Consider the following 18,467-nt stretch of genomic DNA (forward strand, 5'->3'; position numbering starts at 1 on the left):
CACTGTTAGTTAAAGCATAAACAGTCATTCTAGGAATATAAAAAATGATGTACACTAGTATCAAGGACACAGTGTCCTTAATACATCTAAATTTGACTACTACAGCTTTTCATTTTATTATGTTGTTTGCAGTTAACAGTATGCCAATCTTCTCAGGATTGTGTACAAAATCAGAATGGAAATAACCGAATGTTTCATGGGTAGAATTGTGCAACAGCTCTGGCTTGGATTCAGTCACCTACAACAAGCGGTCAGTTGTGGATTAAGGTTGTGGAATCTATCCAACGAGATTTAATCACATTTTGGTCAACAAACATGGAAGCAGTGCTAATACAGCAGAGATGAACGATACACAGCTGTTCATAAACCAATAAAGCAATTGTGAAGATTCTGATTAGGGTCTATCCTCTTTTCCTGTTGGGGAGGTTGTTGACTTTCCTGCCTCTAATTAAGTTCTACCAGAGTGTAGGAAGAGGATCCATGCATTATCACAGTCTGTTAATCCTAAATTGTCCTGCTGAATGAGATGCAGCCATGAGAAAACTATAAAAACACTAGTAGAGCTCCAACACTGCAGCTCATAGTGAGTTACAAATGCCAATAAATGTAGAGCAGCTTCATTAAAATTTGATATTAATTAGCTGCCCAGGGCCAGTATGGACATAAAAATGTGTGCTTGTGGGTGCATGTGTTAGAATGAAATTCGGGGGGTTGCGCATTAATAGAGCTGGACTGGCAGGGTGCTGCAAACACTGGATAATTAATTATGGAGGGTGATGTGGTGGTGAGGTGATGGTGGTAGCGGAGGTAGAGGGGGAGAAAGAGGTGCTGGGTTAGGAGTGTGTTTGGTCTGAAATATTAATCACAGGAGTATACAGGGTCACCCTGCAGCTAATGGAGGCCGTACTGGGGTGGGGCGGATGTGATGAGCTTCCAACTGTTTTCTTCTAATGGCTTAATATGGTTATATTGCAGCGTTTATGTCACAGTCAAAGAGCATTGTGAATAAGTGGCATGTGGGCTAATTTTCTGGGTTTACTATAAATACTCCATCAGTCAAATGTTTCCTCCCAAAGCGGATACAGAGGCTAGCTTTTGTCACTCATGGCTGGGTGTAATTCAACGTTCAGTTAAGTGAAGCCTATGTTTAAGCACATCAATTAAAACCTCAAAAAAAAGCATGTGTTGGCTCATGATGTGTGACTCACTTGAAGTAGATTTTAAAAAAAGCACACGTTGTAGGTTTAAGTTCTTTAAAGTAAATAATTAAATTTTCCTTATTTGGAGTTTTGTTAATGTTGCTGTGAAAACTTATAAAGTGTTTGCTAACTTCTTTTAAAGCTGACAAATGCTGCTAATTGGCTTTCATCCTAATAAGATCCACATTTGTAGCAGTGCTTGCAATTGTTATTCACAAAGAAAGACTCTTGTCATATTTTACTGTTATGATAAATACAGCAGACATTTGCATAATGGCTCAAAGTCAAAACTGCGTCCCTGCCCAGTTAGTAGGCTTATATTGGATGACATTTAAATAATGTACTTTTAAATTATTTTACTTACCCTCAAGCATCAGAGCAAGGCTAAAAATATAAAATATCTTATGTCTAATATTGGAGGCAAACACAATTCTCTGGCAAGGCCCCTTGGGATGAAGTCAAAAGGGGGTGTGTGAATCTAGTACTTATCTTTTTAAGCAGCCGTCAGGGACTGTTGGTCTAGAGTGAAGCCATTTCTAGGTGTTAATATGTATAAGGGCTGCAACAAACAATTGTAGTTTATTACTGTTTAATCTAACAATTATTCTCTCTATTAATTGTTTAGTTTGTTGTGCCTTTGTCTCTTATTTTGTACCGCAGACAGTTCAAAACTCAGAAGTACTTTGATATGAAACAGAGGAAAGCAGGAAATTCACACTGAGAAAGCTGAACCCTCAGAATGATTGAAGTTTTTTTGCTTAAAAAAGGAATAGAAAATAAACAATGATTAACTGTAAAAATATTTTCTGATCAGCTGGTGTTAAAACAGTAATTCAAAGACCAAGAAAACAACCATATAAAAGGCTGATCCAAACACTGCTGATTCTGTCAAAGAGCAGAACGACGATCTGTCCTCCTGTCATGTTTTGCAGTCTTTAATCCTTATAAACTCTGGGTCTTTTGTCCAAAGACAGGGGGTCATAAATGACAAATTTACTATGATCTTACTGGTAAATCTTTTGCAGTTAGTACATGATGTATATCATGAATGCTTCAGCTTTAATAGTTTTTTGCTGTATTGGATACCAGTTCGTAGACCTAAAACATTTTCTAGGATGAGTGGAACAGTATTGAATTCAGTATTGAATTCACAGGAGTGTGCGGCAGACAATGATAGTTAACTGATACTTAAAGCTTCAACCAGTAAGCCCACAAACTGCTAGTTAAACCAGAGTCGAAACAAACAGGCCATGGCAAATGCATCATGTTGATTTAAATTAAACCTGACAGATAAATTGATCTCAAAGGTTATCTAACAGGCTGATCTTAAGTAGGGTTGGGAGCATCAGTACATCATTGCTCTAAATTAAATCGTGCTCTTCCATCTATTGAACAAATCAAAGATGTGGGGTGGATGGTGGATGGTGGGTTGGGGGGGTGCAGGGGCAGCTGAACTCACATTTTATGTGTGCTGCAGTTGTAGAATTTCACCTCCGTGCTGGCGACCATTTGACCCGTTTCCTTTGAATTCAGACGAAGCTCTACCCCAGCCCAGTCTTAAAGAGAGGGACGCAGACGCAGCGTGGTGAGCGAAGGGAAAGCGAGAGGGAGTGGAAAAACATGTAAGAGAGTTGATGAGAGAGAGACAAAAAGGATGGGTGAAAGAATGAAAACAATGAGTGAAAAGAGAAGGTCAAAGTGAGGCAAAAAAAAAAAAAAGTTAATGCTTTTATCACATTCCTGTAAAGAGCCACCTGGTGTCTGCATTCCTGGAAGGGCATATTGCTGTTGTCATGAGAAAACCTTCTGTCACAAACTTCAATTGAAGGATTACTTTAAATGCTCAGAGGAAATTCTACAGCTCCTTGGTACTCACCACATCTTTGGCTAAACAAAAACTGCAAGGGAGCCAATCTTTAAAGCAGACTCTTTTTGTTAGAGTCTAGAATATTGATACATTAATCCTTACATCTTATGTTAGCATCATTAAATATTGGTTATAGGTTTATATTTTTATTGATGTTTTTTACAATATACACTGATATCTGAGCTCACCTTGTCCCTCTGGTATTTGGGGAACATCTTTTCCGGCTGGGGAAAGACACATAACCCTGTTCCCCTTCACATGACCCTCCAATTCAGCCTGCTGGCCAAATGAACAAGTAATACCAGCAGAAAGGTCTGGAACATTGTTCACCTCAAGTAGAAGCTAAAAGAAAGCAGACAGGAAAGATTTAAGACACTGCTACACTTACAGTGGTGGGGAACAGTCTGACAGTGCGATGTCAGCACTATATAACAGATTCAGCTGTATATTTTATCACATCTAGTTTGAGAATAAGCCAATTTTGGAAATACGCACAAACACACACACATTGTTCTTTCTTTCTTGCCTACAGTTAGATGAAAAGATAGATTCTTCTGTTGTACCAGTGTAGTAAATGCCCAGATAGATGGTTAGTTTATAACTTAACACTAAGACTGCATATAGGAGGAAAGAAGCTGGACTTATTCAAGATTTGTTTCAGTGAGATTTATGTATAGCATTTTTATTGACTGGGCGTTTTCCAGTTTTAATGCTAAGGTAACCAGCTTCTGGCTCCAGCTGCACATTTACCCACGAGTGATGTTGATCATCTCCTATATTACTCAAGAATAAAACAAACAAGCACATTGCCTCAAATGTCCCACGAGTCCTTTTAAGATGATGTTTTTTTTTTACCTCCTAATGTCTTCTGTGCTCTTGGCTACTGGAGAAAGAGCAGCTAAATAGAGCTTTCAGAAAATGTAATCAACCTTTTGGCTGATGCATCAGAGGAGCAGACAGAGTACGCTACAATAACAACTCTCCCCCATTCACATTTGTCTCCAATCTCATAATACATGTTTTTAAACCAAAGTAAATATAGTGGATGCCCTACAGGGACCTTCTGTCTCAATTCACATCTCACAAAACTAATCTTCTCTCCCGGGCTTATTCTTACTGTACATGTGGATGAACAAGGATACTCCTGCTGATTGCTCATAAACACTGGCATTGTGAGTGGAGTGGCATTGCAGTGATTGGCGGAATGATAAGCAGACTCACAGGGACACTATGTGCTGATACAGCGATGCTGTCTGGGTGAGCAATAACCTTCACACAGCGGTCAATGTCTGTCGCAAAGTGGAAGGCTTCGTCTGCCCGTTGACACCGATCTCTTCTCGAACACCTGTGGAGAAACAGAAAGTTCCAGGTAAAAATGTATTAAATAATGTCGAGCTTAGTGTTGAATCTCACTGAGTTTTATATGTTATTGTTGGTCAATCAGCACTTCACTCCTAAAAGACCAGGCTGCTGCGGCTCAGAAGGTAGAGTTAATTATATACCAATCAGAGGGTCAGTGATTTGTATCACAGCCAGTGTTGGTCAAGTTACTTGAAAAAAGTAATCAGTAACTAATTACTGATTACTTCCCCAAAAAAGTAATCCCGTTACTTTACTGATTACTTATTTTCAAAAGTAATTAATTACTTAGTTACTTAGTTACTTTTTAAAAACACGATTTACAACCTGAAGAGGTGATAAAGCGATAGATCTTTCAGCCCAATTCTACTTTTTCTACATAATCCATCATACAAAATGTAATCAAATGGAAAAGTCTCTTTTTTTAACTTGTTTTATCATTTTTAATCTTTTAACTTTATGCATCAAGCAAAAATTTAATTATATGCAACATTCTCTGAGTTGAATAAATGAGTTTAACATTTAAACCTATTTTCTGCACATTCCAGCACATAAAATAAAATAATTTTTTGTGTTTACACTCACTCTTTCAAATAGATGCAAGTAAAACACAGCAGAACATAAATAAAGTCAAAGACTCAGCGGTCCTGTTGCTCTATTTTCACCTGTAAAGCAGGAGTGGGGTAGGCGGAGGTTTACCCTGGTGCAGGTGTGCAGCGGTCAGTGGAAGGATACGGCAGTGTCTCTGTGAGTTTCCCATTACCTCGTTGCGCTCTTGGTGCTTCCTTGGAAGTTTAGGGGTTTTTTTCGCTGTAAAAAGAAGTTTTCTTCCCACGCACGATGGACGCTAATGTTTTTGTCACTTTTTATGGAATCAAACTCAAAGTAAGGTCAGTACTTCCACGCTTTAAACGCTGCATGCTCATACTCTCTCCCGCACTCGATATGTGATCCATTGTTGATCTGCACACAGCTGTTGTCACTAACGGCGCACTTGCTTACGTCACTGTCGTGAGACATTCTCGCAAAAAATCACGGTTTTAGTAACGCAGTAACGCAGCGTTCCTACGGTAAAGTAATGGTAATCTAATTACCGATTTTGCAATAGTAATCCCTTACTTTACTCGTTACTCGAAAAAAGTAATCAGATTACAGTAACGCGTTACAAGTAACGCGTTACTGCCCATCTCTGATCACAGCTCCTCCGATCTGCAAGATACTGATCCCCAATTGGTGCCTGAAGCATCCATCAGACCATGAGTGTGTTTGACAGATAAAAAGTGCTTAAAGTGAATAGATTTGGGTTGTAGTGCCAAAGTACTTTAACTGCTCAGTGAAGGCAGAAAAGAGATATATACAGTTTTTGGGAAAAAAAAAAAAAAAAAATTAAATTTTGCCTCTAAACACAATCTCTATCACTTAAAAATCCTCACAACTCACCACTGTTTCACATTCCTCATCCATGTCCTGACCCACCCTCGAATGGTTTTCTGCTACTTCTGACTTCCTCAAGCACTACCACAGTTCCTCTCTTGGCACCCTATTATATTCTTTCTCTAGAGCCACAAAAGCACAGTGCAACCCGTTCTGGCCCTCTCATAGTTGTCCATCAACACTCTCAATCCAAACATTCTATCTTTAATGCTCTTTCTCTGACATTCTGCCATACTGCTGCTACTGGTTATTAACTCTCTTCTTGGCCTAGCTTCAAAAACTCTTTCCCATATCATCATGGTAAGGCTCATCATCTTTATTCCTCTGTTGTCAGTATAGCTCTGCACATCATCTTTTTTTCTTGAAAAACAGTACCTGTACACTTCTTCTTCATTCCTCAGCCATCCTCTCACTCTCTATGATAGTGTTAAACAAGCTGGTCAAAACGTCCACTGCCCTCCCTCCTAGAAATCTCTGTATATTCACAGGTATGTCATCTGGACTGCTTGGACTGCAACTGCCTTTGCTCTCATCGTCCTCTTCAAAGCTGCTCTCACTTCGTCCTTACCTCTGCACTTCCTTCCTAACTTTCTTCCAACTGTCTCCCTCTTGCTGTCATTTTCTACATTCATTCATTTTCTACATCTTCATCTTCGACATTGGTCTACATTCATTCATCTTCTACATCTTCATATTCATCTTCATCTTCGACATTGTCTACATTCAAAGTACTGGTTCCAACATCTCTAAACACTCTCTCTACTTGTTACATTTCCCTTTTTGTCCTTGATCACCCTAACCTGCTGCACATCCTTTCCAGCTCAGTCTCTCTACCAAGTCAATCAATACAAGTCTTTTTTCCTTCCTTAATATCTATCCTCACATACGACTTTTCCTTTGCCACCTCTCTCTTTGCCATATGCCTAGCCTCTCAGTACTCCTATCTACTTTCTTCAACTTTTCTGACTGTCCCACATTTTCTTTGCTAACCACTCTCTTTCTTTTCTGCACTTTCTCATTCTACCACCGAGTCTGTTGAACCCACCAAACACCTTCTTGACCTCAGCACTACACTTTCCTGGTCATCTGACAAATCTTCCTTACCCACCAGAGCCTGTCTCAACTCCTTCCTGGACTCAACTTTCTTCCTTCTTCAGCTTCCAGCATTTAATCCAGTTTACCCATGTGAAGCTTCCTCCACTCTTTAATGTCACCTTATGTTCCTCCCTCTTATTGTTGTACGTGTTCACCACAACTATTTCCATCATCTTTCCTACTGCATTTCTCTCCTCTCTTAACACCATAGCTACCCAACACCTCTTCATCACCTTTGTTCCCTTCAACTACATGTTCATTGAGGTCTGCACCAATCACCAATCTCTCCTCCTGGGGACACTCTCTACCACTTCATTTAACTTACTCCAGAATTTCTCTTCAAACTGACATCCAACCTGTGGGGCATAGGCACTGAGAACATTCAACATTCGATTTCCAGCTTCAAATTCATGATCCTGTCTGACACTTTCTTCACTTCCACAACACTATTTATTCAAGATTACCTCATTAGCCCCATTTCTCCTATGATAAAAAAAAGCTTGAATCCACTCCCAATGCTCCTGGCCTTGCTTCCCTTCCACCTGGTCTTCTGCACACAATATATCTACCTTTCTCCTCTTTGTCGTATCACCCAGCTCTCTCCAATTCCCATTCATAGAACCAGTGCTGCTACTTTGGCTAAATCAGAGTTTAGATAATATATAGCAGATATAGACTGAGTTGATATGAATTAAGTGTTATATAGCATTTAAAAGTATTTCCAATTGTGTCCAATTACTTTTTATTTCCTATAAATGACTTTAAGATGCTGGTTGTCTCTATAACATTTCACTTTGCTTTTTTTTGCGCAGAGGAAATTACTGAGCAATAGAAGAATAGCTTTAACTCCCAGACTCCAACAGGCAATTAAAAGTAAAAGTGAAAGGGCTGGCAGCATACTGTGACCTTAGAATAATCCCGTAAGAGAGAAGTGCAAAGTAAAAAGATATTTTAAGTAATGGCAAGAAGTGGAAAGGACCTTTAAATCTTTTTTTTTTTTTTTTGGCCAGCTTTAGAAATGTAGGATTTGATGTAGAGATTATATTGACACTACCATCTTGACACTACCATAGAAGCATTATAGCAGTTTTCTCTCAGAGAGAATCTATCTGACTGTACGGTTTCTATGCTGTACTTAAACACAAACACTGTTTAAAAAGAATTAATAAAGCGTATCTGTGCTGTAAAGTTGAACTAAGAAAGCAAATCCAGAGAGCATTTTGACTGTACACCATCATCTCTTTCTTTTTAACATGTAACACATGCAGCAAGGGGAGAAGGTACTTAATCCACTCTCAGAGGCTGTTGAGGGGGTGGCACCTCCTGAAAGAGCTCAAAGAGCACCGAGGCCTCTGCTGTAATTACAACACGATATAAAGGTGCATTGGAAACGTGGTGACAGCTGTTGCTGGCTCGGCTCCTTGAGGCGGACCGCAGCCACAGCAGTGTAGACGGTCACCTTCTAACCGCTCATCAGATGAAGTGCTCCTGAAAAAAAACGTCTTTCATCTCTGACCGTCTTTCATTGCCTTTTATTTTTCCCTCTTTTATCCACCGTGTTTTGTCTGATGGAACCATTTGTTCGTGTTTCCTTCAGGCTCTTTGCATGCTCAGAAACACCCCCCCACACACACTCTGTTAGATAGGTTCTTTGGTTCACCCTGCCAGGGGTAGGAAACTGAGATCCTGAAAGCAGTGTATGTGCCACACTGAGAGAGTCATTCAGGCAGCTGAAAAAGACCCCAATCTGGATTTAATAGACAGAAAAACAAAGTAGTCTCATTCTGCAGTGTGAGAGATCATGATTCACTTTGGGTTACTTGAGGGAACAGCAGCCTATCTACTCACTGATAAGTGTAAGGCATTAATTTAAATAAACAGTTTAATGGGACTTTCAGACAAAGTCAGTACTCAGGGAGAAAAAAAACAACTGTTTAATGAAGTAATTTAGATTTTAAAAAGCACTTTTTTTCCTTCTTCCCACCCAGTTTGATAAAGCAGAGAGCTGCAATTTAAATAATGCTGATCACCATCAAGATATTGCTGGCTGAAATGACGACGTCATATGATGACAGCAGTAAATCCCTGGCTGAGGTCAGATTCAACACGACGGCTGGTTCAGAAACACAGGGTTTTAATCTTCTGAATCCCCTTTGCTCCATATCGAGGTATTATGCAAGCTAACCTGGGGTCAGATAATTAAGATGGAGGAGATAAGCCTGCTCCGTCAGGTCCAAAATGTTCCCCGGGTATGTAGAAGTGCAGCTGGTACACCTGCTGTGGCTGTAAGGCTAATCCCTCCCTCCTCCATTAAACACCCCTTTTCCTCTTGTGCGACAGACAATAAAATCTGGTGGGCATGCAGTTTCTGCTGTCCCAAATAGCGCTATTTAGGAGGGATCACACTGTCCAGTAACCACTTCCTGGCTTTATATTCATCCTGCCAGCTGTTGATAATGGCAAACTCCATGGAGTACAATAACTGTGTTATATTAAACTCAACAAATCATGTGACTACATACAGTAATTTTGTGCTTTTAAATCCCTGGGCTATGATGAGAGTATGGGATTGTGAGAGAAGATAAAGTGAGTGGACTTACATGTTATACAGGACGCACCAGCCACAGTGGGGGTCACCAGAGCTCAGACACTCAGCACATGTACTGTACTGCTCACAGGCCTCCACAGGAACTTGAGCCACCTAAACAAGAGGAACAGTTTAACAGCTCAAGAAAATTAAAAAACAATGCTATAAATTCTAGTGCTGTCTTGTTGCAATATTTTTAACATCTTTTTTAATCTATAGCAAATCTGTAAAGAGTCTTGAATCCAGTAGGAGCCCTATATTGTTCATGAACATATTGTCCAATTTAGATTACAATCAATTTTACATTATTAAGATAAATGTGGTACATTTGTGCCCACACTGTGTAATCTTCAGTGGACATCCAGACAGGAAACATGGAAAAATGGTGAAGCAAAAATAACATGCATGCATTATTAGCTTTCTGATCTGAACCCGGAAATATCTGTAAGTGTCCCAAACCACCAGGCCACCTGGACACCCAAAATAGTCATACAGAAATATGCAAACATTGGTCTTATACAAACTATCCTCTGAAACTTCTTATAGATGTGGCTACCGAAATTTGCTTAGAGGTGCCACATATATTATTTTATCATCATATTTCACACAAAGTGGGACATCTAAATAAAATACTAATAAAGTAATTCAAAAGCACTGACCAATAAGCCAGAATACTGACATATGACACGCCTAAACTGGGTAGACAGTGTATTAAATAGAATTTTATCCAAAAGCCATCAACCTGTGCATCAATTATACTGATGTCATGGAGTGGAAATAAGGCCAACAAAGGCATGCAAATAAAACACTGATGAAATAATAAGCAGCTGATGATGAGTGAGCAAAGCCCATTTCATCATTTTGCCTATTTTGCACTATAAGGAAGCCTCGTCAGAGCTCGCACTGAAATATCCCAAAGGAAAACAACCCGTTTTTTCTCTTTCTAGCTGCAGACACAAATTTGCAGTATGCAGTACTGTGGGTTTACCCACATGAAGAATTGCTAGATTTTTTTGTCAGAAATGACTTGAAATGACACCAAAATCTGAGAAGCAGTTTTGCAGCAATCTTCATATTTAACTTTTTTTATAACCTTTGATAAAGGATTTTCTTACACACCAATAAAGTATATTACACTGTAGCCACATTATATAGGTCTGTACTATTTTCCACATCTGCGCAGACAGAAACGCATTCTAACAGACAGCCACATTCTCTACTTCTAGCACCACTTCCATGCATGAATGTCTGGCAAAGCATAAGCTCTCCATTAGCTGCTGTTGCGTTTGCACCACCCCTGCATACAAAACCAGTTAGACCCGCAGCCTGAGCCCAGCTATTTTATACTTTGTTATTATTCTGGGTCTGGACATATGATGCAAGCAATTTCCTGATGTAAGCAATCACAAATGAAGAGTGGATTATGGATTAGAGTGTCTCCGGTGCTCTTGATAGCATAAGTGTGTGCTCTCTCAGGTCTGTGTTGGCAAAATGGATTATCTGCTGCTCCCTTCGAAATAACTTTCTCCCTTTTTTCCAGCAGTTCAGAATCCCTTCGGTGCATTCCATTAACAAAATTATTTTGCAGCACGGGTGGAGCTGAGGGCTCTAAGTACATATCTGACGCAGTAGAAATAATCCATGAATTGTTGTAGACTGAGGCTCATCTAAGTTAACAAAGTTGGTCTGCGGTGTGACCTTTACAGGGGGAGAGCTATGGATCTTCTGTTTTCTACTGTCTGTTCTGAGAATCAGATGTGAAGCCTGCACCGCAGAATCAGGGTTGATTCCTTTAGTGGAACTGATCTGAGTTGAATCCAAATAAGCTCAAACAATATGTCCTGAGTGTGTGTGTGTGTGTGTGTGTGTGTGTGTGTGTGTGTGTGTGTGTGTGTGTGTGTGTGTGTGTATAAACACAAACACACATAATAAACTGTGTGTGCATGTATAAACAGGAATATTTGAGATGCAGGCACAAAGGTAAGTTACAACACAACAACGGTCACTGGATCAATTACACTATTACAGTTACATGATATGCATCCATTCAGAAGGTCTCCAGTACACCACCCTTCATGTTGTGTTGTGCCTAATAAAATGATAAGTATAGCAAGCCTCAGAAATATCAGTTGCATAAAGTCCACTTTGATGGTCATAACAAGACAACAAAATATTATGTCATTCAAGATCACTTTGTGGTGACCCTCCTGTCACTTTGTCTTTTTAGGTCATGTGTCCCATGGGTGGAGTTGTGAAAGGCCCAGCCAGCTGGCTGACACCAGGGTTAGGGTTTGACAATTTGACGGCAAGCATAAAAGGAAAAACGCTACACAATTGACTTACTAATTTACATGTTAAATACATACATACAAGTGAAATCACACGTTTTGTTGCACACTTAAGCCACTCATAACAACTTGACATAAAATAGAAAATCAAAGATACTAATTGGAACACCTTGCTCAACATTTCATAGTTTTCAAATGTATCTAGATAAATCTGGTACAATATGTTGAAACTGCATTAGTAAAAATCTGTTTGGGTGAAAAGTTGCCATGAACAGGAAAGGCAACAACCATATTTCACTATAAATAGGCAGTTGTGTAAAATAAACAACAGAATTCAAAGAAGCACAGATGACTTGCAAAAACAATGGCTGCAGTTACATCTTTAATTCGTTTCCACGCTTGGTTGTCAATTTACTTATAATGATTTGTATGTCTGGCAATTTTATCTTCAGTGCCAACAAACAACAGCAGCAATGCCACTAAGCTTTGTAATGTGTAGACGGCACTAAAACATGTAGATTTGCATCTGCAAAACTCTGCATAGAGCTAATCACACGCTGTACCATAACAGCGAGCGGTATGTGCATCTGACTGAGCAAAACAGAATGCTGCAGACTCTTATAGAAGCAGCTTATTAATCACAAAGTACCCACAACCTAAAGCATACTCTGCTTACACTCTATTTGACTCTAAATGGGACTAACGTTTCTTAAGAGTACACAATGAGTCACCAGGAGTCATTATCCCAAAGACTTTTATGGAATCTGAGATCTTTATGTAGTAGTCATCCTTTGCTGGTCATTAAAAAGAATCCAGGTTTGGAGACACTTCTCAGATTGGCGGGTATACCCATGTTTAATTTATCATCTAAAGCACCAACACAGAAACAACACAGCTCCATGATGAAGCTATTTCTCTGTAACCATTGGTTAGAACAAACCCATCTTCACACTCTTCTTTCATTTTGAGCTCAGCTGCACACCCCTAATATTTTGAATGGTTGTGGCTCTATTGCATTGACAAAATCGATCTAAAGTTATCCCAGATTGACACATGTAGTAACATCTACAGAAGTACTGGAAAATGATCTTTGTGTAGTTCTTGCTACAGTAGTTTCAAGGAGTATATTTTACCATAAAAACGCACAGACACAAGACCAGCCATGGTATTGCTGCGAGTGAAAGCACAAGCTAATGCTGTTGTTTATTTAAATATTCATATTTTTTGTAGTGACCTGAACACACACAGATAAACAGAATGAGGCAGTCCAAGGGGAAATCAAGACATAGTCACTGGTTCCGAATTGGCTAAACGGGGAGCTGAAACATGAGGGTGAAATTCAGATATTTTTAGTTATAAAAAATAAGCTGGAAAATTACGAGAAGAGAGCACTGGTGGAGGTCACCGACCGCAACAACATAAGAATATGTATTTCCACACCAGTAAATTTGTATGGGATTTGAATTTTCTTTGTTACAGAATACTGAATACATCTCAAGTAGATACCTGTTCATCTTGGAATATGGCTAAGAAAGGAAAATTTGTGCAATGTTCATATGACAACATACTGTATATGTGTGTCCTTTATAATGTATGTCTACAATTGTGTTTGCTTAAATTAAGCACAATTTCTCAGTGGATGTTCAGTGTGCTGTAGATCCTCATGAATCATTCATAACTAGACGGAGTTTTAGTATTTCTCATCAAGCTTTTGTTTGCCTTGTGTTTTTTCGTGGTATTTCCTCATTTCAAGCAATCACAGAAAACCAATAAATATGCCCCTTTTCCCCAGAGGCAAAATCTCATTCTGACTGCTTTTGAGCGTTGTATCGTGGTAGAATCGGCTGATGATCACATCCACTTTTCTAGCTTTGGGAAAATCTTTATCGTCTCGCAACATCCGGGATGGCCTTACACTAATGCTCGACCTTATTATCTGACCAATTCACTATCTCTGTAACACTTTCATCCGGATTTATTGGAACTTTACGAATGCTGTCAGATGAACATTCAGGCTTTTAGACCTCTGTGATGCTGTCATCCTATATCCTCAGTCTGATTTGGAAAAATCCACAGCCATCACATGACTACATGATTGCATTGCATTTCAACGAATATCCAACACCTTTCCAGTGTTTTACAGTATGACTATAGCTGTTTCAAAAATTGTGCTACATTAAATCATAAATATAAAAATATTAATATATGTGGTGCAAAAATTTCAAAAGACGGGGTGGCTGTGGCTCAGGTCGTAGAGCAGATCAGCTACTGATCGGAAGGTTGGTGGTTCGATTCCTGGCTCCCCCAGTCCGCATGCCAAATATCCTTGGGCAAGATACTAACCTCAAATAACCCTCCGATGCGTTCATCGGAGTGTGAATGTGTGTGAATGTTTATTAGTTGCACTTGAGTTTAGAAGTGAATAATAAGAATCAGTCCATTTACCATTTCAGGATATGAAAAAAATAAAGTCTGTATTAACATTGTAATGCAGATTTCTGTTAAATTTAATTTCTTCACTTTATCGGCTGTAAACACTTAAAACATGTTACGTTAGTTTAAGCGAACACCTTTAGAGAGAGGTTTCTGTTTGAAACTCTCTTGGCCTTTTCAGCACCCTGGCTGCAGTGATTTCACAACAGAATAATTTTGTAACTCAAAAGGTACTCTGTAGTTGTCGGGCTGTATATTTAGATGACAGAGTACCTCTGCTTAATTAAGAATAATACGATTTCATAATAATGCAATAAACAAATGAGGTTACAGATTAGTGAGAGGCTGATTTTGTCAGAAGTAGTACTAAATCACCAGCACAGCACATTCACTTCGCAAGACACGGCTCCTACCAGCCCGTGTTAACAGTACAGCAACACCTGAGTTCATTAGTGGATAAGTGCTGATAAACGACTGCAAACTCCGGAAGTGTTACAGTAGTATGAATGCAAACTAAACCAAAAGCAAAGAAAATAAGGATAACATAAATATAAACAATCTTAGATCCATATTTCATTTTTAAATTGCAATTACAACATCTGTCTACAAACAGAAAAAGATGCACCATGTGGCTGCTGATGAATATTCATGCAGTTTAGAAACAATTCAAATGAACACGTTTGGATCATGATAGGTGTGTTGGTAAAGGCGGGCTTCAGCCCATCTGAGTTTAGGGGGAAGGTCCCACAAAATAGGCTGGGAAACGCTGGTACACTGTACTCTCACATACAGGTAAGGGTTAATAAATAGGCACAGGTAAACAAAGAAATGGTTGGGTTGGATTTCAAGCAATGATTTTACATTTCACAGAGTGGCACTTTGAAATATTGCTCTGGAAAAACCCTGCAGCACTTCTCTCCCCCCCCTTCTTCTTTTAGGTTTAAAGCCTTAGCCATGACTTCACAGACTGAAGAATGACATTCAGTGAGGTTTTAGTGTGTTTGGATTCTGAGCATTTCTATTCTTAGAATTGATCAAACTAAAGGCATACAGTGAGAAAAAAGATTAACTGCTGTTTTTTTTCCATATCAATAATGGCTTCCAAGTAGTGTTTTGGTGAAGACACAAAAACACACACATCCACACACATACACACGATCCTCACTCTTCATCATCATGCTAACCCTGCATGTTTCACCCGGCAGGAGACAGAGGGGCTCATTGTTATTCCACAAGGGTCGGCTGATCTCAGCCAAATCTGTCTGTGCTTCGCTCCTCATTCCACATCATTTCTGTATTGTTTGGCTCCCAGGAATCTGAAAATCTCTCATCTCTGGGATCTACTGGAAATGTGGGAAATCTGCGAGTGAAGCCCTCTCCCTGGGGGGTTCCTTACCCATGATACGGGGAAGTCTAAAGGGAAAGCTGAGCAAAGATGGAGGAGGAGACAGAAAGCGGAAGGCTTTACTCTGTTTCAAGCTCCTGGAGGCTACAAAGCCAAAGCTGTTCTAATATTGAGAGAAAATGCCAGGCGAAGCAGGGTTTGGTTATTGCTCTGTTACTGTGCGTCACTGAAGGCGGAGTGAGGAGAATAGCTGGCTATCTCCTTGAAGGAAGCATGTGTCTCTCCTTGAACGACCAGAGCTCATCAATAAGTTATGCCCTGTCTCTTCCAGTCTATCACACAGAAGGAAGAGCTGCCTTGATTTGTTTTAGAAGACGGCACCCAACACAAGACTGTCTGTATTCTTCCTCAAATGACATTATGTGTTGTCTTAAACTTGACGCTTTTATAGATTTCCAGACTGTTTTTCAGGCTCTCAGGAAAGAGTCAGAGCCACTCTGATGTAACTGACACAACTGCAATTGTCCCACTGCCCTTTGGCTTTCTGTCCTGTGACTCTGGCTCAATAAATTCCAGCAGTCAGAAGACAACCGAGAGCAGTGGTAGAGACTTTTTTTTTTCTTTTTTTGGCTGCACTGAAACCTAATCCCATTTCACAGTGGCATGCCAGCGCGCCAAAATAATCACTTGATGGGAGTTGAAAGTGATTACCACTGTTCACTCTTATCTCCAATGAGTGCAGAGAATATCGTCCAACAACAACGACAACAACTGCTCGCCTCTGTGATGCTGGGCCAAGTGAGGAGCAGATGAGGTGGAATACAGCCACACAGAAAAAAAAAAAGCCGACACTGGTTTTGTAAGGGATGTGTGTGCGTGTGTGTGTATTACGTACAAAAGATGCATGCGCTGTAAGTCGATTCGCATGGATAAGTAATTGGAGCAGTGGTCCATCCTCTTACACACAGTCTGCATATTTAACAATCTCTTCTGTAGACGTACAGTTCATGAATGTAAGGGAATTATTGTTTTAAGGATAAGTCATAATCCTCTGCTTCAATTCCAAATAAACAGTATTAATTTATAATTTAGCATAGCTTAATGTTTTTGATTTGAAACCGTTTTACTTCTGATTCCAAAGCTCCATGCAGAAATACTAATCTTAACAGAATGTGCAGAACATTTCTTTTTGCAACAGCCTAAAAAAACAAGGATTATTTATTTGTTTTGGCCCTCAATCCAAATCTAATCATCATTATTAATATGTTTGTTCAAAACCGCTTCCACTAACCGATTTCCAAAAATACTTCCATACTGTATGTTTCTTGTCAACTAAAACTCTAAATTTCATGCTACACATCTTATGTTTAACTGAAGGACATGTCAACATGCCGAACACTCGCTATCATAGGGGCTTGAACCAGTGGGCTTCCAGCTGAAGGACAGCCTCATCTGTTGCCGCATCATCCTGCTTTTTCAATGGTTCTCTTGACAGCAGCACCAACATGAGGGTTTTTCCTCACCTGCTTGCCAGACATGACATAGAGAGAGTTCCTGTCCAGGGAGAAGGCCATGTCCCTGAGGATGGGACTGCTATCCTTCATCACAGTCACTGTCTCATACAGCACTCCTCCTTCCAGAGGGCTGTCCACCCTGACCTGCAGAGGCATAGACAAACACAGAGATGAAGAGACAGTGACTGAATGGTTACTGTACATTTGTAGAATTAGGACTCTTCTCTGTAAGATTTTGTATGCTTTCTATGTTTTGTTAAAAGAAAACTAAATAGCAGCTTTATATGAAATATGCACGGATGGCTTTTGCTTTCAGTTTTATGATCACCCACTGTTATGTGTAAAGTTTGGTATGTTTTTCCACTTTAACTTGTAACACTAAAGGAAACCATTCTTGGCTCCATTTGGTGCACAGCAGTGTAACGACTTCAATAAAATGTGAAGCAATAACCATCAATGCATTTCTCCAGAGTATACAACTGTAATGAAGGTCCATACAAACTATACAAGCCAGTAACGCTTTATTCTTCGTTAATGGCTAATCGGTTGTAAATAAATGCTCCTCCCTTCCAGCGGTCCATTAGAACATCAGCTCATTATCTAAAAAGGCACTTATGTGAGACAAAACAGCTTGTTAACTTGTAAATGAAAAAGAGCAACTTGAAATTAAATGCAAAGGAAATGTTTAACTAGTAGGTACTGTAAATGAGGAGATCAAAAACAATTTAATCTCTGTTAATTCAGTACAGCGATGTCTTCAAAGAGGAGCAATTCATCAATTCATCAGTTGTTACATTAAAGAGCTGTGTCTACTTAGAAAGCAAGCTGAAGGATTTTTTTCCGGGTTTAATGGTGTTCAAACACCATTAAATACCAAACAAACTTAACCTGAGAGATCTGAGAGATTAGTCAACCTGCTAAGCTGTAGATCAGGAATTAACTTCAGTACATAATAGAGATGACACGATATCACTTTTTTATGTCCGATACCAATATCATAAATTTGGATATCGGTCGATACCGATATGAATCGGATATAGTGTGTTTTTTAATCAATAAAACTGTTTTTTTTAATATTTTGCTGCTTTTTGTATAAGTTCATACTCAAGTTAAAAAAAACAACAAAAAACCCCCCCACTAAAGCTAGTCTGTTATACCTGTATGCAAAAGATACACCCAAAACATTTCATAGTTCAGCAATACTGATCAATCTAATAAACTTAAACCTACTCCATCCTCCCTATTCTGGTATTTTAAAGAGTAAGCAACCTAACTAATAGGGCTCTAAAACTCCCAGCAAAAAAAATAAAAAATAAGGAACCACCCTCCACCTCATGATGCTTAAA

At 39.3% G+C, this 18,467-nt stretch overlaps 1 protein-coding gene across 2 annotated transcripts in view; it reads right to left on the reverse strand.

The window, feature by feature from the left end:
• LOC113022072 (plexin-A2-like) overlaps nucleotides 1-18,467 on the reverse strand; it is an 87,255-nt gene that overhangs the window by 31,015 nt on the left and 37,773 nt on the right. The window contains exons 4-8 of one of the 2 annotated variants that reach the window (XM_026167080.1): nucleotides 17,131-17,265; nucleotides 9,555-9,655; nucleotides 4,288-4,411; nucleotides 3,255-3,408; nucleotides 2,659-2,755 (exon numbers count right to left, since the gene is read on the reverse strand). In XM_026167080.1, coding sequence (XP_026022865.1) covers nucleotides 2,659-2,755; nucleotides 3,255-3,408; nucleotides 4,288-4,411; nucleotides 9,555-9,655; nucleotides 17,131-17,265 — 611 coding nt within the window. Of the gene's footprint in view, nucleotides 1-2,018; nucleotides 2,756-3,254; nucleotides 3,409-4,287; nucleotides 4,412-9,554; nucleotides 9,656-17,130; nucleotides 17,266-18,467 lie in introns of those variants that run through there. The other variant, XM_026167081.1, reaches the window with a different exon arrangement.

Source organism: Astatotilapia calliptera, chromosome 5, assembly GCF_900246225.1.
Source record: "Astatotilapia calliptera chromosome 5, fAstCal1.2, whole genome shotgun sequence".
Classification (NCBI taxonomy): domain Eukaryota; kingdom Metazoa; phylum Chordata; class Actinopteri; order Cichliformes; family Cichlidae; genus Astatotilapia; species Astatotilapia calliptera.